The following is a 25,140-nucleotide window of genomic DNA, read 5'->3' as shown; positions in this document are numbered from 1 at the left end:
TAATTACTGAAGAAAGGTAGACATATAAATCCATGTTGAGGCTGTTTCGCATAAAAACAAAAAAACAATCACAGGTTTAGTGAATGATGTAACATAGAAAGAATCAATGTTTCTTGAAAAGAAACTTCACATTTAGAGTCCACTGAGTTTTAGTCTCTGGGACTCGACCTTGTAGAGTCCTCGTGGCAGAACAAGAACAGCAGAACACTGTGGCACAGTGTTGGAGGGCTGACGAGGATCGGAGATGGAGTGAATCCTGAGGACTGACCTGACTGCCTGTTCACACGCTCTTCATTAAATCAGAGGAATGCTGCTTGAATACTTTTTAGTTGTTTTCTTTCTCCAGACACGTTACTCATTGTTGTGTGTCTGACACTCCACATTGGCGTTGGTAGCATTGCTGACTGAAACCAAATTGTGCGTTGCGCCACAAATTAGTAGTTCTAACCTCCCAGTGTTTCTGTTGCATGACAACTTGTCAGTTTAAAGGGAAGATGAGAAGTGTCGGCTGACAGGAAAAATTTAAATTCAAGACTATCAAAGGCCCCCAAAGGCTCGTCTGAAGAGTTGGCTACGAGCAGGGCGGTGCTGTCTTTCCAATCCCACTGTTCAACCTGCAGCATTGACCCCCACTGAGTAGCCTGGTTATAATAGAGGGGGCACTTTGTGTTTTTTCTTTTCCTCCCCTGAGCCAGTCACAGGCCTTCATCCACATTGTTTCAAAAGGCTGACTCATGCCACGTGTCTCTGGAGCCAACACTATTATTAGCTGTTTCTTGATACTTATTTGTTTAAAAAGTAATAAATGGCTAATCTATATACTTAACATTTAATTGTTGGTATGATATATGTGGTTCACATTGTAAAAGAAATAAAACCATTGAGTTGCAATTGGATGGACTATGTTTCATTAAAGGAAAATGTTACCAGTTTTGTTTTATTTGGTTGCTTTAAAAAAAAATTAGATCAGCGTAAAATTTTATTCACGAGGGTTCCCTGTTAACACGTGGTACATGGTTTACATGTCTACACGTCGCATTTTGTAGACTGATCAGCTGACAGTAAATGAACAACAAGAACTTTTCCAGAGTAAAGGAAGCTTGTTTTTTTCTTTTTCACACCTCACTGTGTTTGCAGATATAACTTGCATTGCGGGTTTCCCTTTAGACTGGATGGATCTGATTGGTTGTGACATGCATATAATGTGTAGTTTTAGTGTATTAACGTTGTAGGAAGCAGAAATGTGGTAATCATCTCATTAGCTCTCCCTGTTCAGACCACTGATGTAGTTATTTACAGGTCAGTGAAATCATCAAATACCATAGTCATGCATTTGAAATACTGTGGAGCCATCAGTGAAGTTTGTTTTTTTTGTCCTGTTGCTCTCAAAGAACAGAGATGTCTCCTGAGTTTGTGGTGACTTTATTTCTGGATTGAGCTTTCAAAGGTCAACAGAAATGTCACTTTCTCTTAGAAAGTGCTACAAGCCACTAGGTGGTGCCAGAGGACAGCCATGGAGAGATTTGACAAGCCTGCAAAGTTTACGTTGATCCTGTTCTTATACTGTAGTGTTAGCATTTTGCCTTCAACTCAGCTTTTCTTCTGTATTAAAACTACAAAGGAAGGTTTTGTTGTAGCAGTAGGGAGTCTTGTTAGGAGTGAGTCCCTGTTTGTTTTTCTTGTGCAAGACACACATGTATGCAGGTGGCTTGATAAACTGTCTGCTAAACTGGTAAACAAAGATGCAAACGATGGGGGGATTCAAACCTTTAAGAAAAATCGCCTTTGCATATGTTTCATGTCAAAGGAAATGCATTCAACACATTTGTTAGACCTCGAGGATACACACGCTGTGTTTTGGTGAGCAACACTGAATATAAATACAACTTTGTTTTATTTAAAAGAAAATTCCGCAGGGCACCTTTACACAAATAAAAGTTGTGTTTACATTCTGCCTTTTCTTACCAAAACACACCGTGTGTATGCTTGAGGGCTTCACAAGTAGAAAGTATTTCCTTCCTCATAAAACATCTGTAAAGTTGACCTTAGTTACACATTACCAAAAAAAAAAAAAAACAGTGTCCAGCTCCTATCAGGCAGAGTTTCGAGTGTTTATATTTATTTATATGCTTTGCTGTTTGAGATGTTGGCTCTGGCTATTGTAGGCTTACAACAACAGAGGCAGAGCACAGAGAGCCATCCTATGCTGCAGCTGATTTGGTTGTTTGAAAGGTAATGAAATGAAATTCTGCATCATATTAAATAAATTTTATGACTAACATAAGCCTTTAGAGAAGAGCGCAAACAAACACATTCTTTAACATTAAAAACAAAACGGGACAGGAACTAAAACTGAACTGTGGATATGAATAATGCACATGTACAGCCAACATCCTCAAACACAACTGTTGTTGCTCTTGTTTTTGGTCCATGGATGTTGTACAGTATCTTACAAGCTGTGTTCCCACATCCTTCAAACACCTCCACCCTTCACCTTCTTTTGTTTCATAGCTCATCCACCTCCTCATCTTCAACTACTGCTGCTGCCAAGGAGTGACAACCAACCTACATGTGGGTCTCTGTGATTATCAGCAGCCAAACAGAGGACCTTGAGTTTTTCCGCAGCACAATGACCAGGATTTTCTTTAAATGCTACTTCAATAGAAAATCAAAGTGTTCATAGTTTTTAGACCCACAATAGCTGGGGTGGTAAACATGAGCATGCTCTGTGCAGTTGGGTATTGACACCTTATAGGATTTCTGGATTTAAAAGACTTTTCAGGGCTCTCATTGCCATCTGAAACTGCAAACAAAAACTGCCTTCTCATATTCAAAAACCAGTATAATATAATGGCTCTAAATGCTAATAGTATTTCCTTGGGCAGAGAAACTCAAGGCCTCTGGGAGACGAAGGATAGAAGGTGAGCTCTGAGAGTCCATTTCAGTCTGACATTCACAACCCAAGCCTGACCTGGAACTGGCTGGAGAAGGTGTGGACCCTGCTGAAGATCTTTTGAGGGTGGGTCTCAAATCTGGCTGAGGGGCAGGAACTTCTGGTAATAGCTCTTGGTTACGTCAATCATCAGGTCCTGTGTGCACTCTGGGAGCTCTCCAGAAAACAGACCTGACAGGGAGGGGGAGGGGGAGAGAGAGAGAGAGAGAGAGCGAGATGAATACAGGTAAAGATGCGATAGATAAACAGCACGTGGAAGGGTCAGTGTGTGTTGGTGTGGTGTAGCTGACCTGGGCATCCAGAGAAGACAGTGAAAGGCGGCACCACTGTCTCAGGAGGAAGCACAGTGTTGTCTAAGATCTTACAGCAGTCCTTCAGCACACAGCGACGACCCTGAACACAACACACAAAACAGGAAAAAGCAGTACAACAATAAGCATTATTTTTATAATGGAAAAGGAAAACTGAGACTTGAGCTTAAACAAACAAACAAACAAAAAAAAAACAGTTACCGTTTTTATACATGTATATGCAACACTGAGGAAATCACTTGGACTGTATGTATCAAATCACATCTGTACCAACTGTACATTCACAGTGAAGAACACACGTTAGTAGCACAAAATACCAAAAGGTAAAGCATTTATTTCTCAGCTGATTTTATGGGTCAGTATTGGCCTATCATCGATCTATCAGTATCAGTGTACATGTTGAACAATGTGCCAATATGACAACTTTTTCTTATATAACAGAATACAGAAAAATATGCTTGGGTGATTTAGAAATGGTGTTATCCTGTAGTTTGTCCAGCAGAGCACACTCCATTGTTTACAATAATCTCATAATTGTCTGCAGCACATGTAGTTGAGGACACATCACAGCTGAGCAGACAATGGTGCAGAGTTAAGTGGTATCCTCATGGTAAGTTGCGTTGAGTAGTTTGTGAAATACATCGGTGGAAATTTAAACAGTGACCCAGTCATTTTCAATAGCACTCTAACATAAGTCTGTGCCTGACATCCGTCATATCATTCATGCTTTTTACATCTGTTTGATATGTTAGCAATACCCAGCTGTACTTTGTCAGTACAGTCAGTAATGTAGCAGACTGAAAGTTAAACATCAGAGCATCTCTTCCCATTCATTCTGCAGCTCAGCAGACATCAGCATGGTGGTGTATTAAGTCTGTTTAGTCTTGACTTCATGCTACGTTGTTATCTAGGTGGTGATATGCAATGCTACAAAGTAAATAAACAATGTCCCAATCTTTTACTCTCCTGTGACAACCAATATGTGACTCATGCTTATCATACTTGCTTGCTAGATAAGTTGGCTAGCTAACCATATATATATATATATATATACATATAGGAGAGAGAGAGAGAAAGAAAGATATATCAATGGAGACATATGATTGTGCACAATACACAGAGTGCTTAGAGTGTCTACATAATGATTTTAAATTCAGCTTTTCTGAATGCTAATTAAATGGAATCTGTTAGTGCTGGGGAAGGACTGCAGCTCATCTGCAATTAAATTAATTTAAAAAAAATCTAATTCAGTGCGCTTCATTTCATATTCTAAACCAGGTCTGTGTCTGCTCAAAGCAGCCTGCCAGCAGTCTGCTGCATCTGAATATGACTCCCATGTGACTGTTTCACCACAGGCAAGAAGAGACACTGCTGCTGTTCATGTCCTCTCTCAGCCTGATTGTGTGTGTGTGTGATTTTATTCCACTCACTATGACACAGTTCTTGCCAATGTGGACATAGGAACCAATCTGTGCTGCGTTGACCACACAGTCCTCCTCGATGAAGACGTGGTCTCCGATGTGTAGTGGGAAGAATGCCACCCTGAGGAGAAACAGGGAGGGTGGAGAAAGAAACAAAGTCTTTGTTAACAGAAATGCAGCAAACTCAAAATGTACACAAACACCATGGTGGTAAGAATATTTGCTGAGTACTCTGTCGTATACCAGCCACAGTACAATTCAAAGCTGAAACAACTAGTTGAGTCACTGATGAGCTTATTTTCCAAAAATAAAAATTGTATTGGAGAGGCAGCAACAATTTGAGCAGCATCAATTTTTCAAATGTTTTTGACATCACCTCTGCTCCTGACCCACTGACATTTTATTACAAGTAGCGACGCCTCTGCCTGGGTGTCTATATATATACAAATTATTAACTCATTCTTAGTGACTATATCAGCTACCCATAGTTGAAATACCATAAGCCAGCAGAACCAGAATTACCCACATGATCACTGGGGTGTAAAGTCAAATAATGTGGAAAATAACCTAACATTTAGTGTTGTCAACTTGACACTGGTCTAGTCTGAATCTTTGGAAAATTCGCCATGAGAGGAAGATACTTTACCCTTTGCTGAACTTTTTAAAGGGTGGCCGAATAACACTCCGACTCTTCACAACACAGTGTCTGCCCACCCTGACATTAGCCAGGTCTCCTCTGATGATGCAGTCATTCATAACAATAGTCTGGAGGGGAGAACAAACACACACACACATACACAAAAGTACAGTTATATCCTAGCATAGTACACTGATAGTAACATATTTTCACTGATAGAAAAATGTATAATTTACTGCCTATCAGGTGTATATTCATGTTGCTTTTTGCCTTACTTTGCCATTGAGGACGATATTTTGACTGCCACACAGCACTGACTGTCTGCTGACTTTGTTGCCAGAAGCCTGAAATAAAACATAAACAATGGTTAATATTTGAATAAAAGCGTGTTTCTCTTCTAATTTTCTGTCTAATTGGGCACAAATCATGTTTTTCAGTTATCCAACGCCCAACGCCCTGTCCAGCTTCAGCTACTAGCTAGCCAAACAGCAAGCGATTAGCTAGCTAACAGCGATTTAATATTGAACTTCTTACCGTCTCAATGTACTCCGCTTTGTTGTACAGTATTTCAGACAACTCCATGGCTTGGAATTTGGTTAAATATTTGAGCCAGTGATGATTATTTGATAATAATATTCAAAGCATCTATCTGTTTTTGCTATCTGCTCTGCTGTCAGCCGATTCTGATGAATGGATTCTCAGACTGTATGAGTTGAAAACAAAATCGTCGATGTAGTTCGTTAAACCAAACAAATGAAACTTCTTCTATATTCATTATATTTTAATTGTATTATCTCACGTGTTGTATAAAGAATTGAATTACTGTTCTCTTTCAAGTAATTTAGCTAATTATTAAATAACGAATCCGTAAAATGATTCTCTGCTCGATTGGTTCTCCCTGAGGTGAATCCTAGCTCCTCGGCACATTTACATTTCACCTTTTGATATAACTGTATTCATCTGTTCATGTTTTTGATCATGTGTTTTGTAAATAATACTGTAGAATGCACAAATAAAATAACACGCAGAATAACGACAGCGCCTGTGTTGTGCGCATGCGTACCGCTGAGCCCTTGACCCCGTTCCTCCTTCGCCTTGCACGCTGGGAGCTAGCGCCAGTCACTTTTCTCCGTCATGGCGGCTCGTGTCCTGCAGCAGTGTGTCCGCTCGCTCGCTCGGCCCTCGCTGAGGCTTTGCTCCGGTAACCCGGCAGTCAGAGCCGCTGCCGCCCCGGCAGTAGCCATTCACCGACCTCTCTCCTTCGCCGCAGACAGCCGGAGGACGCGGTGGCTCGGACAGAGCCGGGTGAGTCTCCGGTAACATTGAACCGCCGTGGCCTAGCGCTCGCTGCTGTGACCTACCGACGTCTTTCAAAACTGTCAGGCTAACCTTGCCTGCTGAAGTTCACGGTGGCATGCAGGCACTTTATTATAAGATTACTGAAGACCTGCCGGCCGTAAACCCTCTCCGAAATCCACGAAACATGATGTATTTTTGCTTACACAACAGCCATGTTTTGCTTGTTAGCATCCTAGCTAGTTAGCAAAGTTGGTGGGTTCATTGACACACGTCTGAGTTGTTTCTCTTCTGTCACTTGCAGTTTGCAGCGATGTAGACGCCAAAGCTTAACCTAAGCGCCTTCAAACACAGTGTGTGGTTAATTCGTGCTAAGCAAGAGCCAATGATGTTCTGTCAGCTCAGCATGATGGTTAGACTGTAATACATCTAAGCATAATGAATAAGTGTCTTTGTATCGTGTATGATGTTGTTAGATTGATAAATAATGATATTGTGTTATATGATTCACGTGTTGACTTAAGTCAAGACAGTTGAAGCCATACTGCACATCTCATTTAGTGGAGTCTACAACAGAGAATAAAGAGAGTAATGAATTTCATATTCACCCCCCCCCCCCCAGACACAGTTATGACCTTATGGTAGGTACAGTTAGAAAACTTACACCTCAGTGGTTTTGCTGTGAACAGCGCAAGTAAAGCACAGTCTAGTTTACCACAGTCTAACCTGGTAAAACAGAATAAATAAAAGCAAATTGCTTTACCTGTAAATTGTGCATCTAATATGAATTATAGTGGGTGCCCGTGTGCTGCGATATATTGTAAGGTAGCATCCTGCTGTAAGTTGTTAAAACAGATTATTTGTCCAGCCCATGTGTCTCTTGCAGACTCCTCTGCATCATTATAATTGTATTTAACACACACTTGTAGGGCGCAGTCTGTTTACAGTTTGTGCTTGTTACAGTTTGACCCACGGTTGAAGCTCTCTTCTCTCTTCTCCCTCCTCATCAGGTCTCCGTGGTGGGTGTCTTGTGCCGACAGTATGGAGATCTGCCCCCCCTCACCCTAGAGACCATTAAAGACCGTGTCATGTATGTGCTCAAGCTCTACGACAAGATCAACCCCGAGAAGGTGAGAGCGAGTGTTGATTGGCCTGAGTCTGTCAGGTCTGCACACTACTCACTTTCAGCTCAAACGACAAATGTTACTACAGCTTACATATCAAACTCTATTGAATTTGAATGAGATCCAATAATATACTTATTTATAATTAGACTAGTTTTAAATTGGAGGTGACCAGGAAATAAGTGTCCAAATCATTTATTTTGCTACAGACTTTGCCCTTTAACACGTACACACTCCATCTCATGGAGCTGCTTGCAGTGATCTGATCCTCTCGTGTACATATGATATTGAGATGCAGAGGCTAATAAAGTAAAAGCTGTTCAGTATTTGTTGGTAATTATGGAAAAAAATATCTATTTTTTAATGTCTGTGTTAATGTCTGCTCCACAGCTGCAGACATCCTCCCACTTCATGAAAGACCTGGGTCTGGACAGCTTGGACCAGGTGGAGATCATCATGGCCATGGAGGATGAGTTTGGTGAGTGTATTAACAGCATGCCGACCTGCCTGCGTGACAGCTGGTCCATCAGGTTTGCTCACTGATGAACCACAAATTGAGGGTGTAGGCATGAGCTCTGCAAAGAACAAATCAGCTTTAGTAAAACAGCAACAGTCATACCATACCATGTCACAGTTTCTCATTTGGAAATAAAGATTCTTGCCACAAACCTGTTTTTTCTCATGGAAGCCCATAGTCACCAAATGTTATGAAAAGAAAATACTCAAAGTCATTACAATGAGAAAGTTTCTTTGAAATAATGATCGAATATCTAAAAAAAAAAAAAAAAAAAAAGAGAGAGACACTGAATCAATATAATGACTTAGAATCTCAAAGCAGGCACAGAACCTATGTGCATATCACTGATGATGTTTACTGTCCTGGTGGTGCATTCAAGTACAGTTTTAAACATTAAAAATCTGGATTTTTTAGTCAGTTTGTGTTCCTTCTTCAGGTTTTGAGATCCCAGACGCAGAAGCAGAGAAGCTGATGACTCCTGAGGAGATTGTACAGTACATCGCAGACAAGAAGGACGTTTATGAATAATCTGTTCCATAGCTCACTACAGAGGCAAGTCTTTGTTAGCCATGTTTTTTTTCTGTCCCACATCACACACATAGTCTCTGATGTGTCACGAGAGATATTTTTTTTTTAGTGCAAGTTTTTCTTTTTCTTCCAGAAAGGTTGACCTCAGTGTGATCCACACAGGAAGTACTTGTGAAACAGATGGGCACCAAAACATTTCCCACTTCCTCCCCGTCAGCTCTTCTGTCTGTTAACGGCATTGTTGGCGTCAGCTGCCGTGTCTTGTGTTTATGTATTTAAATGAACATGTGCTTTGGGAGCTTGGAGATAAAACAAAATATTGAACAAGGTTATATCACAGTTTTGATTTTTTTTTTTTTGTTTTAGTTTTTGTTCTTCAGCTCTACCATATGGTTCCGATGTATAATTTCTCATGAATAGATCAATAAAAACACATGCTGTATACTTGTGTGTGTGTCACGCCTATGATATTAGAAATCTCAGTGTTGTCAGGTTTTAGGAGCAGGAATATAAAGTAAAGCCATTTTAAAATTTAAAAATGCCTATTTCACAGACAACAAAAGTTAAATGTTTTTCATTGAGTGCTCTGAAGAGCCCTTCAAACTCTTTTCAGGTTGCTCGTTTTCAACGAGTGTGCACCAAGAATAACCAGGTTCAGGTAAAAAAATAATAGGACCCAAAAGTTCCCACTGGCCTGGTGTTGTAGTCTACAGTGTGTTGTACAGAGATGTGCACTAGAGAATGATAATTCACAATGTCTAAGATAGGGATACGTTATTGTGGTGAATAGCACAGGGGGCAGAGTGCATCTACTCAAGTACAATTTTGAGTTACTTGTATTTTACAAGGCTGTTTGTTACTGTATAATTCTACACTGTTTCAGAGGGGAAAGTTCCAGATTTAGAGTAATAATACAAGATCTATTCATCAGTTATTGAAGATGAGGATTGAGTTTGGCTTAAAGGTGTTATATGTAAATTCTTGCTGCGTGCCAAAGTCACCACTGCCAATGTTTACTGACCAAGAACTTCAGCAAGCGTTGCATTTACGACAAGAGGTTAGAATTCATCCTCTGGACAGCACTACTTCATCCTCTCATATTGGACTGATAGCAGACTGAATGTTACAGTAACTCACCATCACAAATTACGAGATGGGCTGTGCTTAGCATGCTAACTTCAGTGGAAGAGAAGAAGTAACAGAAAAAGAACAAACTAGAATTAATACTCCGAATATCTGACAGAAAACCTGTATTACAAACTGGAAAATGGAGTTTGAAAGAGGCAATTTAACAACCAGGAAAGATCTGCAGAACAATAGTACTAAATTGTAGTAGTTACGGTAAAGGAAGGAAAAGGCAGGACATCTCGACCTTCACTGCTTTGATTCTGACCATTGTGTTCGAAATGCGTTTCAGTAAATTCTTGTAATCTAAACTACCCAGTCCTCTCTTTACAGAGTTATACCAACAAGCAGATGAAGAGAAATAAAGATTCCTGGAGGCGACCACCAAGTCATTGTTAGTCTTTTATTGAGGGTTGTACCCAAGTTATACAGCTTTGTATGCTGGCTGCAGGAGCCAGAGGGTTACAAACAGTAATCAGTATACGAGTACAGCCAACAGAAGACCTACTACCTACTACTCTACACCTTAGTACAGATTCTCTTAAGAGCACTAAAATCCAGAAAAATAAGAGGAGAAAAAAAATACAGAACAAACCAAGCAACAAAGGAAGGAGAATAAAGATTAAATGAAACCAAACAGACAGCATCAGAGGAGACATTCATTATTAGAGCACACTGGAGTTGGTTTTCTATACCTTGTAATATCAGGCGACTTCGTTTTTGTCAATTTTTATACCCATACAAATAAAGATTGTCCTTCAAAAAGTGCAGTTTCCCCCAAAGTTTAAGATAAAATCCTTTGATGACGCGAGGAAGACATTTGAAAATAAAAAGGTACTTCCTGTTTTTGTTTGTAAGAGAGGAAGACTTCCTCTCGTTGATTATAGACACTGTACGTTTATATTCTCATATATATATATATATATATATATTATATATAGTTTCAACAGTCTCCCAAAGCAATGTGCATAATAGGTTTACAGGTGATCCAACTACACACTGGATTGATAGAATCTCTATAAAAAACATTGTAGTTGTGTAAAATTTGCAGTTTCACCGGCCTCACTCCCCTCGGCTTATCGAGGAGGAGACAAGCTGTGAAAATAAAGAAATGGACTTTGCAAATCTTAACCTGTCCTCCTCTCCTGCTACAACTGGCCCGACGGTTGCTAGGTAATAAAGGTTTTTTCAGTTTTTATTATTATTAGTAGTACTAGTAGTACGATTCAACGATGGCACAACATGTTTGAGGAATATTATTGGGAATCCCATCTCAGCTGTGTTTTTAAAGTTTTTTGGGATATTTTTTTTTTGTTTTTATTTAAAGAAAGCAAAAAACCCAAGGTGGACATGGAAGCCTGGGTTCAACACTCCACTGCATAGTCTCTCTGAGCGACACCCAACCCCTTCCCCTCTGTACTGTACCCACCCCCACCCAGATATCCCACCCACCCCACCCACATCTTTGTGCTGGTTAGACTAAAGCTTTTCAGGGTTTGTTTTTGTGTATTCATACTAAATGTAAAATGACAAAAAAAGACAGCAGATTCTCACAGTTTTTGTGTTTTTTTCTTTTGTTTGTTTTTTGTGTTTTTTTGTTTTTTTTTGTGTCAAAAAAATAGCCTTAGCGCTTTTGATCGACAGTAGGAGCCGTTGGGTGTGTGTTATGATATAATATAGCATTTGCTCACAGGATAGTTAAGTCAAGAGAAAAACAAAGAGTCACATTATTTATCTTAAATATTAAAAAGTAGTAGAGTATCACCAGCCAGCTTCCCTCCTCTTTCCTTTCCTCTTTCCTTCCTTACTTCCTTCTTTCCTCCCCTCATCTGGCCCTGTTGGGAAGCTGCTTGGCAGCCCTGGGGATTGTACATTGCTCATGGTGGTTTTCACTTACTGAAAAGGTTTTCCTCACATCATCCTTTTGCAAATGACATTTTTTTTTCTTCAAGCATTTAACATTGTCCAGCTTTTTAAATACACATACACACACATACACAACAACAACCGGAAAAAAAAAGTTATCGATCCCTTTCCTCCCCTCTCACCCTCCCTCCTCAATTTGGCATGATAATGTGTTCAAACATACACACACAAACACACACACACACACACACACACACACACACAGTTTCTGTACGAGAGTTTTTGCTCTTCCCACAACACACAAACTCTAACAGTAGATTGGACGAGACAGAAACAGAGCGAGATTAAGCTGGGAACCATAAACAGTAACATCAACATCAATGAGAGGCATTTTACAGACATTGCTTGTCCCTTCTCTAACAGCAGAGCAATGCTACCTCCTGAGCTGCTGAACTGAGGTCAGGTTTTGTCCCACTAATGGTTAAGGTAAGGATACTGAAGAGGGACAAAACTTCTCCTAGATCAGCACTCGGAGAGAAGCACTGCCAAAATCAGAATGAATGAAGTGTAAAGTAATTTTAATCAAGAGCGGAAAGGGAATATTGACTATTTAGAGTTCACTTGCCCCAGACCTCCTGTCAGTTTTGCGTCTCCTCTCCTGTAGTTAAGCTTAGGAGTTGGAGAGGGAGAGCTGATCCTGGATAAGCCAGCAGAGAGGCAAGTGCAACCCTGTGTCCCTGAAAAGCCAGGAAGAACCAGCCGATCACAAGTCACATCCCCTTGCCTGAGTCACTATGGGCCAGCGAGAAGCCTCGCCTCATTTCAGTCAGCCTCGAGATGCAAACATCTCCACGGCAACAGCCACCGTCAATCACCATGACAACTACGCGTGGTCAAGAACAGTAGCTGAATACTTATTCAAATACAACAACAATGAGCAGTGGTTGCTTTGTTTTTTTTCTGCAAGGTGGTTTCATGTTTGAGGCTGATCGGGTGCCAGAGATCAGGGATTGAGGCGGATCAAGGCTCTGGCTGTCATTTATACTTTTAAAACCGTTTTTCAGCTACATTCTGGCTCGGTTCAGGCGGCATGGCAAAGTCGCCGCACTGACCGGGCCGGCCCAGTGAACAGGGAGAGGTAAACCTGGAGAAGGGGGGACGATGCCTCCCTCCCTCTTTCTCTCGCTCCCTCACTGGGACCAACAAAGCACCATCTTCTCTAATCACAGCACACACACGCACACACAACTTACACTTCAGATGAGAACATGTAGACAACACACGCACACACATTACCCTGTCACAATACTCTGGCAGACACACTCTGTCCCTCAGACAGACCTGAAAATTCAAACGACACCGCCTGTCTGTCTGTCTGACCAACCAGCCTTTCCTCTAATCCACCCAAGTGCAAAATCCAAGGCTCCTCAGTTCAATTTGTCAAATTAAGTTAACTCAAAAAACAAATGACAAACATGGTTCAGATGTTCCACTTGATAACATTTGTTAAACAAGACAAAAAACAAATACAAATAAGAGATATATATCGTTTAAGCAAAGAGATGTGGAATTAAGTAAACTAATCTTTTGTATGATTGAATTATTTGGTAGAGAGCAGTTCAATACTGGCACACACCACTGTCAAGTCTGGCTAATACTCAAGGTTCTGCCTCACTACAGTATGCTTTGAAGTCGTTAAATATTCAAGGCTAAACTTAAAAACACAACTAAAGCCAACATTTCTAGTACTTCTGAAATAAAAACCTATTATCGGAGGGGGGAAAAAAAACACGCACACGCACACACAACAGGCTTTACACTGAATAATTACACAATGAAGAAAAGAAATTAAGGTCCATGGCTTCGCTAATGCTGACTTCTCGTTCACGCACTCTCTGAAGCTTTTTGTCTCTCCCCGAAAAAAAAAAAAATTGTGCATCATAGTAACTAAACAATCACTGGTAATTCTATTATTCACACGTGTATTTTTCGTTGACAAACACCACTGGTGGATTTACATTCACACCGTTCGCACGCACAACCGCGACTCCCTCCCTCCACCCAACCCCTTCCCTCCAGCGGTAGAACTCACATCTGCCGGTACAGAGCACGCACACACACACGAATGCACACACACACACACACGATTCATCAGGTCAGGAACTTCAGATGAGTACCCCCCCCCCCCCCACCCAAAGGAAAAAAAAAACAAACAAATAAAACAGTACAACAATACAATCATATTCTATTTGTAAACAGGTAGAAGCCACTTGACTTGTTGTTGCATCTTCGGACACAATTAGGATCAAGGCAATGAAATGTGGACGACTTTTGCACTGTTAAAATATTATCTTCAACCAAAACAAAATTTTTAAAGTTTTTCTTCTTTCCTTTTTTCAAAACACCATTTGTGGCAATGAGAGCGATTAAAAAAAAAAAGAAAGCAAGTAATATTTCGCATTTTGTTGTACTCAATGAAACATTTAAAACATTTTGTGAGACACGGGAAAAAAATAAAAAAATAAAGAAAAAAACACCTCTCAGTAGGCCATGTGAGAGGCTACAGTATGCATAGATACAGATTCGCCTTTCTCTTGGTTTTTAAGTCCGACAAGACAACATTTTCCACTGACAGTCACACACACACACGATTAACACTCCCCACTTTTGATTTTTTTTAACATCAGTGGAGTGGAGGAGTGGAGGAAGAGGAGGAGAGAGGGAGCGTCGGGTGTTCTACAGCCCGTCCTCCACCCCCCACTTTAGGACCCCCCCCCAAAAAGACAGCATATCGAAAGCAGTGTGTTGAGCTTCTCCAGCTTAAAGCAGTTATTTGGCAGAGAAAAAAAATTTACAGACCTATACATCGTTTTCAGTGCTAGAAGTTGGATTTTCCTTTCCTACAAGGAGTAGTAGTTTTTTTTTTAATTCAACTACAAGGGGGGGAAAACTGGCTTGATTTCCTGAGAACCATTGCTGGTTATTTAGCAGACAAAGAGGAATAGTTCAAATAACCAACGCCATGGCCAAAAACACTGATCCGAATTCCCAGAGTTACAAAGCATCATCTTCATCCTCAGTAAGAGTTTAAATTTTTTGTTGTTTTTCTCTTTGTTTTGTACATTTTTTTGTTTTTTTAAATAATTTTGATTTTTTTGTGTATTTTTTGTTTTATTTTATTCCATCTTTTCTTTAAAATGAAGAATGAACACACGTTCCGCCTCCTAAGTCTTGTAAACAAGAGGTTGCAGTGTGGCACCTCCAAAACATTGAAAGCCTATTCTGAAAGTGCTGTTCCCCCCCCTGCCCACTAGGGGGCCAGTGGGAGGGCTTGCTAGATAGGCCCCGCCCATATATTAGGGTGGGCGGGGCTTGCTAGTCCCAGCTGCGGCTACAGTCCTTTGCACTGCAGAGCTCAACGTTCTTTAGTTTTAAAACAAAATTGGTGCAATACTTTTTAATGTCACTTTTACTATCACCAGATAATCCTCCTAAGTCAGCTTTTATTCTTCTTTAACTATCTGTTGATCTTGAACTCCACGACAACGCAGTAAGGTAGGCGTGCCAAGGCAGAGAGGAGCGCACACATACTCATTCGCACACGCATATCATCCACACACACAAAGTACTTCCACACACGTGCGCGTGCATACGCATACACACATACGGTAAGGACCTCAATGAGTAAACAGCTACACTGGAAAAACTGGCTGCTCCCTCTATATTGCAGATTATATATACTGAGAAAAAACCACATTCAGTGCAAAGTTAAAAAAGCTCATACTCCAACATTGTCAGCAAACAAATGCAAAAAAAAAAGAAACAAAAACAAAAAAAAACAAAACAAAAAAGAAAACGTTAAAAATAAAAAGAATTGGAATTCAAATAAACATGATGAATGAAACAAAAAATATATATATAATAATGAGCTCGATTGAAGCTTTTTTCGGTCTGAAAGAGCACTACCTGGAAGCAAATATCCATCCGTTCACATTATAGAATTGGCCTGCATGATTCAAGTATTCCGACTGATATGTTTTTGGGCTAAAACAAAGTGGACATATGTGCAGAGAGAGAAACGTAACTTGTTTTCCACAGGGGAGACCCCGTTTTGTTGAATATCTTGTAAGTGAGAAAGAGTCCGACTAGTGCCTTTGCGTTTATAACTACATTTTTTTTTTTTTTTTTTTTTTCCTTCTGCTGATTATTGATAATTCTCTACTGACCCTTCCCCCAGCCTGTTTGATTGGCAGGCGGTTCACATGGCGTCCCCACCCCCTGTCAGATGATCCACCGGGAGGAAGGAGCTGATTGGAGAAGGGCTGCTGATCCTCCCCGCCTCGGTGCCACTGGGGCTCCCCCACAGGCTACTGGAATAGTTGGGCCCGCCCCAGAGGGAGGAGCTGTGGAGATCGCTGCTGTTCCACTGGTTGGGTTCAGGAGCTCGGCTGGGAAAGGGGTGAGACTGATCCATTCTGCTCTGAGAGGAGCCGATGGCCTGCCAGCTGGAGGAGGGAGTGGCCAATGACTGCCCTTGTGCAAAGAAACGGTTGATTTCCTCCTCGCTGGCAAACTCAGCCAGAATAGTAGTGTTCCCCAAAACACACCTGCAGAGAGACACCAGGTGAAGGTGTGAGTGAGTTTGTCTGCTGCTTCAAAACAACCTGTGGCTGGGATTCACAATCTGTATGTTTATATGCACACAAGTCAGAGAAATCAGGTTATGCGGGTAGCCTGACAACATGTTTACATACACTGTAGTAACCTGGTTACTGTAAATCTGTTTTTTCTCTCACCAACCTCTGACCTTATTTGGGAACATTACTTGGATTTTCCAGTGGTTGTAATGGTGCAATATGCTCCTACCTGATTGTTCTGTTTGTTTGTGTGTGTGGTGGTGTTTTACTGTATTCAGTAGTTTTGGTTTTAGTTGTAGTAGTAGTAGTAGTAGTATGTGTCAAAATGTCTTGTATATCACTGTTGCTGACAGTGATATTTTTTGCTTTTTTACAAATGCACACATTTGAAGAGCAGATTAGAAACCAGATTAGGAGTGTGTATGTCAGAGAAACTGGCTTTCTCCAGGAGAAATCTAGCTGGGGAAATCTGGTTTACATGATGCACTGGCCTGATTATAGTAACTGGGTTTCTCATATACATGGCATTAAGAAAAATACACAAACTGGTAAATGTCACCTGCAGGATGGCTACCTTAGCTCATGTAAAGGGACGGAATGACTAACAGCTGCAGTAAATAGGGAGAGGCTCTGTAAATCTAAATATCCATCTATCCAACCATTGCCTGATTGATTTCATTGCAGTAGGGACATTTTGTGTGCAGAAGACTTTTGAATGTAATGTTACCTGGTAAAAATGTGATTTATGACGTGATCAGCCTCGAAGGAAGTGGACATTAATGAAAGTATTAAAAAATGCAGTAAATGTACCATTATGAGCCTGGCTAAAGTGCAGGATAGACAATTTAATACAGGACAATAATGGAAAGGTAAAGAGGGCATGTATGTAATGTGTATGAGTGTCTCTGATGTTCATACATGTGCAGGCTCTTCTGGGCCTTGGCAGCCTCATCCTTGGAGCTGTAGCATACCACGGCGTTACCGTGCGGCAGGTTGAGGTGGAATGTGATCAGAGGGCCGTGCTGCATGCACAGGGTCCTCAGGGTAGAGCCGTCAATCTGAGAGACAGATTAACAGGGACAGTTTTATACAAGTGATGATACTTATGATGCAGTAGTGTTCTGTTTTTTTAAAATAGACATTAACACTTATATAAAGTATCAATAGCAAAAGGACACACAGATTAAACGTTACATTCATGTACCTGAGGTGTGAGATTTTTCAGAACAAGCCATTGGGTTCTCCCTGAGCTGCTGCTGTCACCCCAACTGGAACCTGCCCATACACACACAGCATGAGATCAATCAGCAGCTGACAACATATTTTAAAAATGCGATGTAGTACCAAGTCTTGTCTGACTTCAACCAAACCAAAAAAGTACCAGTTACCAATGTTGTTTTCCAAAATGACAGTCAGTAGTGTACAAAATTGAAATATGCTGGCAAATCATTTTTCATGTCATTTTTCTCCTAAATGTCACAAATTCTTACCAGGTGTGTATCTGGACTCAGAGGAGCCCCAGCCCCCCAACCTCAGAGCAGAGCCATCCCAGCCAGAGGAGGCAGGGCTGGGCTTCTGGCTGGTGAGGCCAGGTGGTGGTCTGGAGGGGGCTGCCACAGACAGCGCCTTGGGAGGCAGGGGGACCTTCCACAGCTCATGGGCGAGGGAGGAGTTGGACACAGAACCGCTGCCGGGAGACCACTTTGACTCACTGGGTCTGGCTGCAAGGAGAGAAGACAGCAAGGTGAAACCTTTTTGCATTGCCCCCATCAATTCTCACACATCTGCTAGCTGTCTTTCTTAAACAGTTGTGGCCTGAATTACAAACAGGAAGACATACCTGAAGTGCTTTGTGCTGTACTGGTGAGGGAACCGCTGTGGCTGGAGGCACGAATGGATGACCAGGCACTGTTAGAAGGCATCGTGGTGTTCAGTGATGAGGATGGCCCTGGAGATAGCAAAGAGAAAGGTTAGTGCCTGTCGTAGCTGGAGCAATAATGTCTTGTTAAATCTGACTCTAGACTGTGATTTAGCTCATTATTTTGTGTGTGTGTGTGTGAGAGAGACCCACCGTTGTTCCTGTCCCTGAGGTGGTCTGTGTCGCGGACGGTGTTGATGGAGAGGTTGTTGATGACACTGCCGGGGGTCACGTAGGGGTCAGTCTCAGGGTCAATGTTGGGGTAACCTTTCCAAGGCTCCCCGGGCCGGAACTCTGCAGACACACACAGACACAGTTATTAGCACTGTTCAAAGATCAAACATCGCTCTTATTTTTGTGTTTGTGGAAGCAGCTCTACCTGGGGGCCAGGTGACAGTGTTTCCATGGGGCGGGGGGGAATTGGCACGGGGTGGCCAGCCATCACCCACCGAGCCCATTGATTGGCCGGGAGGACTCAGGGGAGATGGGCCAGGAGACAGGAAGTCATAGAAGGGAGAGTCCTCCAGACGCAGCCCAGACGACATAGCACCTGTGGGACAAACAGACACACAGACACAGTCACACAAACGGTTTGGTTATACAGCTGTGTGTACCGATCCAACAATTAGAGTTTATATCACAGAACTAATTTTTAGAAAAACTATCTTTGGTCATGAGTGTAGCAAACATCATTTTCTTTTGGTCAACTGAAAAGTGAAATGTAAAGAAACCTATTCCATGGTATGTTTGAGTATATGACCAGCCTCTAACAAACAATCAAACTACAAACATTTAAAGACAACTTTAAAGACTACAGAGGGTGAGTGTGCAGGAAACTGCACAAGATCACCGAACAAACAAAAATCAATAGGCCAGTCTGATGCCACAGCAAGTACCGTCACAAACATAATCAGATTCTTCTGTACCAGGTTTGCTGTTCTGCTCCAGAGGGTCAGTAGCCCAAAGTTTCTTCAGTCTGGACTGGGGCGGCTCTTTGTAGCTCACAGCTCCGCCACCACTACTACCACCACCAACACCCATGTCCAGGGATACATTCAGGTTAGAGTTCAAGCCTGATGGGGGGGAGGAAACAGAAGAATGTAACTTGATCTGAATTTAAATATATGAAATTTGACAAAAATAAAGGGTAATTTACACATTCAAATAAGCATTATAATGTATATTTTACAGGAAAATATCTACATCTAAATGTATTGTCATTTAAATTCTGGCAGAATGTGCCGATTCAATTTTGAAAAATGACTGTTAGTAGCTAACGTACTTAAAGGGAAGTTGCTGAAGGATCCGAGCGTGGCAGCATCCTTCTGCATCTCAGGGGTATTGTGGGACAAGTAGTTATCCAGGTACGGTTTGAGAGGTGGGGCCTGTTTCAGCAAAGAGGGGTCCAGGTGACGTGGGGGCTGCATCATTGATGGAGACGAACCAATAGGACGTGTCTAAGGACAGGAAGCAGGAGGTTGGAGAAGTCAATACCATAGAGGCACAGCACTGTTCCATAACTTAAATTGTGGGTGTAATGTAGCAGAATCACACCTGTTCAGTCTGTCGTCCCACAGGCATGGCTCTCTGGCTCTGAGCTTTCTGCTGTTGCTGCTGCTGCTGCTGGATAATAAGACGCTGCAGGAAAACAAAAAGGTCAGTAATAAATAAATCTACATGCTATATTTTGACAACAGAAACGGTCCTTTTCTTCCATGCCTGTGTTTATGTGTGTTCAAGTGCATGCGTCCATCACTCTACCTGTAACTGGTTGATCTGGCTAAGCTGTGATAGCTGGTTGAGCTGGGAGAGTTGGTTGAGCACAGCCACCTGCTGAGGGCCAAACAGAGGGTTCAGACCTCCGTTACCTCCAGGGTACTTCAACAGGGATGGAGGGACCTGAACACAAACAAAATTTTGGTTTGAGGTTATCTAATAACATCCAAGTTTCTTTGAATAACATGTTTAACGCAAATCAAATCAAATTTGATTATTCAGCTCTTATACCCACTCTTGCAGGTGTTTAAAATTGTAAATTTCTGATCGAAATAATTACAGAATCTTAAGTTCCGCATGGGACTAGCGTGGGTGTTTACCAGAGCTTTTTAGATTATCATCCTCCTTCCTAACCACAAGCGCTAAATCATAACACAAGAGATTTGAAAACGTCTGTTCTTTTGCATCACATGGCAATATGGTGTTAAATGATTTGTACAGTGATTATCAATACTGTAATGAAATAAAGGAAACCAATGGTTGCTTTGAACATAGGAAAAAGATATGGCCTGATTTGGAGGTTGACTACAAGTTCAAAATGTTAGACATTTATTACACAGACAAGACCAAACGTGTAAAACTTTATAACCAAAAACAGGAAAGAGAACATAAATGATATGATGATAAGGAGTTTGTGGAGTGTTCTTGTGTGTGTGCTACCTGAGAGGGCAGGATGGGTGGAGGCACTTGGTTACGAAGGTTGGGTTGGGGGGGGACCTGGGACTGGGGGCCGCCTCGGCCCTGTGCTACGCTGCTGCCACCCAACATGGGGTTTACATTCTGATAGGGGAAGACACAAAAACACACACTGTTGTAATAGTCAAAGAAATGCAACATTCAACAAGTTTTGTAATTCAATGTAATGAAAAAAAGATGATTTCATGATCACAAGCCAGTAAGTCTGTGAGTTCAATCACAAAAAAAGTTGGATAAATGTGCGAGATGACAGCAACAAACAAAATCATTTTAAGATGTAACCTGCTAGAATACCATGCATCTAATATGCAGGCAAAACGCTGTTTTATTTAATTTATAGTTTCTAATTGTAAGTGTCACAGCATGCTCAGCAGTAGTTGGCAGACCACAGACACAGGGTCCAGCTCAAGACCTATAGATAACTCCCTCTTCATCCTTCCGCACTCACCTGCCGAGCGGCCCCAGGACTAGTGTGGGCAGGAGATGGCCCAGAGTCGAGAGAGAGGACAGGCTGAGCAGAATTGGAAAGGGAAAAGCTCATGCTTTGATTGGAGGAGAGCTCATCAGAGGCTGGGCTATCATAAGCAGAGGGGGAAACAGACAGCTGCAGAAAGAAGGCCAGGCGCACAGCAGATGGACAGCAAACACAGAGGGACAGGAAGCACATCAGCAGCCAGAGAGGTGCAGAGAGGGAAGGAGAAAAGAAGGAGAAGAGTTAATTTTGCAGAAGAACAGAGGGAGGGGGAGGAAAGAGCAAGAAATGTGAGGACAGAGGAAAGAATGAGAGAGAGAGACACTGTAAGAAAGCGTGACAGAGTGTAAGGATAAGATGGGATATAAGTAGTAGAGAAGTAAGCAATGGAGAGCAAGAGAGGACAATAGAAAAAAAGGGGGCACCAGAGGATGGGAGTCAGAAAGACAGAAACAAAGGTAACAAAACAAGCAGCGACTAGTGCAGAAGGAAAAGCAGCAAAGCCAAACCAACCCACTGCAGCTTTGTACAGGACTATGAAAGACAATGACTCACTGCTGCATAATTACTAATCACTTGCAAAACTACCAAAAACAAATTGTTAGTATAATTAAGCCTGTAAGTATGCATATTTCTTTTGGTTTTTTTCCTGATAAGTGACGCAGCCCAATTAATATTTTACAATGAAGACATACTCTGACATCCAAGCAGCAAGCATCAAATGAATTCATCCATTTCAGTAGTCCACATGTGAAATGCAGTTTGTTAGAACAACCACTGTGGGGCACAACAGGGCTGAGAGAGCTCTGCCAACCAGCCAGACGTTTGCAGCAGGCTTATGTGCATGACACTGTTTCACCCACCTATCAGGTATTTTCATTACCTCCATCTATAGTATACCCAGGAAAAGTCTGATCTCTGTGCTTACCTTGTCATAGTAAGGGCTGCGATCCATGGCAGACTCTTTGTGGAGCTGGTGACGAGACCCAGGGTTCTTCCCCATTACTCCATTGAAGTCTCCCATACTGCCCATGTCCATACGCTTGTCCTGCACCATCCCTGCTCCTGTCTTCATGGAGTCATCAGGAGAGTCTCTCTGCCACAGGAAAGACAAGAAAATAACATTATAGAGACAGAAAAGCATAAACATTGCATCCATTATACATAAAATTGTCAATACTAATCAGTTAAGAGAAGACAGAAACATTGCTATAAACAATGACAGATGCAACTATGGCAACAAATGACAAGTATTCCCTGATAGGAACATCAGTCAATATGGCTCCTCTGATCATCGAAAGTGTGTTTTATATTTGGGCAAAGATTGGGTCATTGAGTTGGTATGTGAAACACAAATGCCAACAAATCAATTCAAAAAAGAAATGAAAAGATTATTCTGCCATGTCTGCTTCCAACACATTTTTTCATGATAACATTATCAGATGTTCCATATTCACTAAATAATGGGAAACAGTGCTTACAGGGAAGTTCATGCCACTGAATTGGTTGATGAAAGGTTTCATCCAGGGTTCATCCTGTTTGTTGACTGGTTTGTTCATCTGAAACACAGCAGACAAATCATTTTAGAAACCTGTGTGCTGTTCCGTCAAAGATAAAGGTTAAAGAACTTAAACTTTAATTCATAATGTGCTTTACTTTAACATTAGCAGGTGTTTGGAGAGAGAGGAAACCATGATTTCATGTTAAAGATGAACAAATGTGCAAAGCTGAGATGATCGAACCTTGTTTGAGCCTTTATGCTTGTAATTCCAGGTGTTTTGGTCATGGGACCTGTTGTCCTGTTGGCTGTTGCTCCACATGCCGATCTCCACCTCTTCTTCCTGGTCCCAGCTATTGCCCATGGACACCTCCTCACCACACCATGTCTCCATGGGCTTGGGACCTGGAGCTATCAAGGAGAAAGCAAGAGGAGAAACGGAATACCATGCAGTGAGTGTATTTGGTCATACTGCTAATTGCAAATTCTGTTTTAACATGGACATTCTCTCTAGCGGTTTACAGTTTTTTGCAGGACATTCCTGTTCATGTGTGCACCTACCAGACTTATGCTGGTTGCCCCAGCCAGACCCGGACTCTCTGCTGTCCCTGCTGGGTTCATCCCAGCCGGAGGTGCTGTCCATGGGCTTCCCCCAGGCAGACGTTCCGTTGTCCACCGTGACAGGTGGAGCAGCGGTAGGCTCCCCCCACGTTGAGGACTCCTTCTGCTGGGGGTATGGCTCACCCCAACCTGCACAAAAAGAGAGGGAGTCACCCATTAGAAATATAGTGTACGTGTATGTGGTGCTCTCTTAAACCTGTAGATTTAATGTTAATGTCAGTATTTGTTAGTGATTATAATCATTTTTGCATTTGGTTTATTTATTATAAAAAACACCTCACATGAAAGGCAACATCAACACCCCAATATACATATATATACATATACAATCTTTCATGAAACGTAAGTGACATTTACAATGATGCTTGACATTCAGTGTCTTTCTGTGCTGGAAACAGAGCTTATACACCTGAGGAAACCCATGTCAACTTGCTTACATAAGTGTTACTCTACGTCTTGTGTGTGTGTGCAGATGCATACACAGGCCCCTATATACTTTCAAATCTGAGAATATGTGCGTTCAAGTGCATGTCATGTATGAGTTCAAAAGGCTCCTGTTACAGTTGACCACCCAGACCCGCTACTTTCTCCCTCCACAGGAGGTGTTTGGGGAGATGCCAGGGATACCTCCCCGTAAAAATAGGACAGATCATGGGGTGGCCTCAGGCTCCAGTGTCCCTCATATGACTGGGCATGCTTGCACGCAAGTACATGCACATAACAACACACAGCTTAATAGACAAACCCAGAGGGGCAGACACAAATACACAAATTGGCACATACATTAGTGTTTTTGCTATACACAAACAGGAGGTGCATGTTCATCTATACAGCAGCACGCAAACACACACATGACTATTCACAATCTGTAACTCTAGCCTGTATCTATTGCTCCATTTCCCTGTCTATGTAGGTGCGTCAGCTTGATCTAAAAATAAAAGGGAGATGACAAACACAATATGTGTCTGTGTGTGTTTGTATGTATGAATGTTTCACAATTTGCAGATTTAAGCATGCAATTATTTCTAACTCAGAATTAACATTTTCATCCAATTTTCAACTGTGTTTTTGAAAATATTTGAATGGACGTGTTTAGTTTTGTATCTATGAATACTTATATCACTCAAGTAATTTCCCATAAATTTTTAAGTTTGCAGTTTTCAATGATTTATACTTTTAGGTCCATGAAAATAAAACTAATATAAACTAAAAAAAAATTTTAAAACCCACAAATTATTTATTTTCTTAGTACAGTAGCTGGCTAGTGCACCCCACCCTTCCTAGCCATCCACTTAGCTGCTCTAGTTAGCTTGCTGGACCAGCAACCCTGAATAACCCTAATAGCCCCTCCCCTTCTCAGCCCACTTCTGCAGAATAGCTGCCTTACTCGTTTTAGTTTCCCATCTTATGTTGGAACCATTCCTATTACTAAGTCACCAGACCTCCACCTCTACCACTCATGGTCGCTTTCTCTCTCTCTCCTCTCTCTCTCTCTCTCTCAAACCCAACAAAAGCCTGTGTTTCTACAGAAAGCGAATTGGCGAGTGAGAGAAAAAGGGAGGAGAAAAAAAGGCGAATGAGAGAAGAGAAAAATCGATGCTCTTAGCATTCCAAAGGGATGACTCAACCTGCTTTACAAAAAGCCCAACATAGACAACGCTGTAGGGAGATGGGAGAGAACAACTGTATGCGTTTGTTTTCTTTCTATGCTTCTGTGCAAATTGTGTATGCTTTTGTATACATT

General features: G+C 41.6%; 3 protein-coding genes across 6 annotated transcripts in view; 1 reads left to right on the top strand and 2 right to left on the bottom strand.

The window, feature by feature from the left end:
- Positions 1-1,406: 1,406 nt before the first annotated feature.
- dctn5 (dynactin 5) lies at positions 1,407-6,041 on the bottom strand. Its single transcript, XM_018672885.2, has 6 exons — positions 5,857-6,041; positions 5,598-5,666; positions 5,332-5,450; positions 4,695-4,806; positions 3,244-3,346; positions 1,407-3,124 (listed from the first exon to the last, which is right to left on the bottom strand). Exons 1-6 carry the CDS (start codon positions 5,902-5,904, stop codon positions 3,027-3,029), a joined length of 549 nt encoding a protein of 182 aa, XP_018528401.1. The 5' UTR covers positions 5,905-6,041; the 3' UTR covers positions 1,407-3,026.
- A 364-nt stretch (positions 6,042-6,405) lies between these two features.
- Positions 6,406-9,231, top strand: ndufab1b (NADH:ubiquinone oxidoreductase subunit AB1b). Of its 2 annotated transcripts, none has more exons than XM_018672888.2 (5): positions 6,406-6,627; positions 7,629-7,748; positions 8,133-8,220; positions 8,696-8,811; positions 8,925-9,231. In XM_018672888.2, exons 1-4 carry the CDS (start codon positions 6,457-6,459, stop codon positions 8,785-8,787), a joined length of 471 nt encoding a protein of 156 aa, XP_018528404.1. In that variant the 5' UTR covers positions 6,406-6,456; the 3' UTR covers positions 8,788-8,811; positions 8,925-9,231. The 2 variants fall into 2 exon arrangements, with proteins under 2 accessions (XP_018528404.1, XP_018528403.1); XM_018672887.2 differs by having other exon boundaries at positions 6,407-6,627; positions 8,921-9,231.
- Positions 9,232-10,301: 1,070 nt separating this feature from the next.
- The window catches only part of LOC108881084 (trinucleotide repeat containing adaptor 6A), a 38,578-nt gene continuing 23,739 nt past the window's right edge, over positions 10,302-25,140 (bottom strand). For all 3 annotated transcript variants that reach the window (XM_018672875.2, XM_018672877.2, XM_018672876.2), the window contains 16 exons: positions 23,337-23,525; positions 23,020-23,186; positions 22,759-22,836; positions 22,206-22,373; positions 20,770-20,889; positions 20,095-20,232; positions 19,888-19,971; positions 19,616-19,790; positions 19,260-19,406; positions 18,713-18,883; positions 18,487-18,627; positions 18,256-18,363; positions 17,906-18,136; positions 17,620-17,690; positions 17,334-17,473; positions 10,302-16,385 (listed from right to left, as the gene is read on the bottom strand). In XM_018672875.2, the coding sequence (XP_018528391.1) occupies positions 16,037-16,385; positions 17,334-17,473; positions 17,620-17,690; positions 17,906-18,136; positions 18,256-18,363; positions 18,487-18,627; positions 18,713-18,883; positions 19,260-19,406; positions 19,616-19,790; positions 19,888-19,971; positions 20,095-20,232; positions 20,770-20,889; positions 22,206-22,373; positions 22,759-22,836; positions 23,020-23,186; positions 23,337-23,525 (2,477 nt within the window). In that variant the 3' untranslated portion in view covers positions 10,302-16,036. The remainder of the gene's footprint in view (positions 16,386-17,333; positions 17,474-17,619; positions 17,691-17,905; positions 18,137-18,255; positions 18,364-18,486; positions 18,628-18,712; positions 18,884-19,259; positions 19,407-19,615; positions 19,791-19,887; positions 19,972-20,094; positions 20,233-20,769; positions 20,890-22,205; positions 22,374-22,758; positions 22,837-23,019; positions 23,187-23,336; positions 23,526-25,140) is intronic.

The sequence above is a fragment of the Lates calcarifer genome, linkage group LG11, assembly GCF_001640805.2.
Source record: "Lates calcarifer isolate ASB-BC8 linkage group LG11, TLL_Latcal_v3, whole genome shotgun sequence".
Lineage (NCBI taxonomy): Eukaryota > Metazoa > Chordata > Actinopteri > Centropomidae > Lates > Lates calcarifer.
This window is presented reverse-complemented; position numbering and strand designations above follow the sequence as displayed.

Bases quoted from the DNA above. Each gene is read 5' to 3' on its own strand.
- ndufab1b (XM_018672888.2), top strand. From the start codon at position 6,457: ATGGCGGCTCGTGTCCTGCAGCAGTGTGTCCGCTCGCTCGCTCGGCCC. The intron at 6,628-7,628 runs GTGAGTCTCCGG...CCTCCTCATCAG, and splicing joins GGTGGCTCGGACAGAGCCGG to GTCTCCGTGGTGGGTGTCTT. The intron at 8,221-8,695 runs GTGAGTGTATTA...TTCCTTCTTCAG, and splicing joins GGCCATGGAGGATGAGTTTG to GTTTTGAGATCCCAGACGCA.
- dctn5 (XM_018672885.2), bottom strand. From the start codon at position 5,904: ATGGAGTTGTCTGAAATACTGTACAACAAAGCGGAGTACATTGAGACG. The intron at 5,667-5,856 runs GTAAGAAGTTCA...GTTTTATTTCAG, and splicing joins AAGCGGAGTACATTGAGACG to GCTTCTGGCAACAAAGTCAG. The intron at 5,451-5,597 runs GTAAGGCAAAAA...TCTCCCCTCCAG, and splicing joins ATATCGTCCTCAATGGCAAA to ACTATTGTTATGAATGACTG.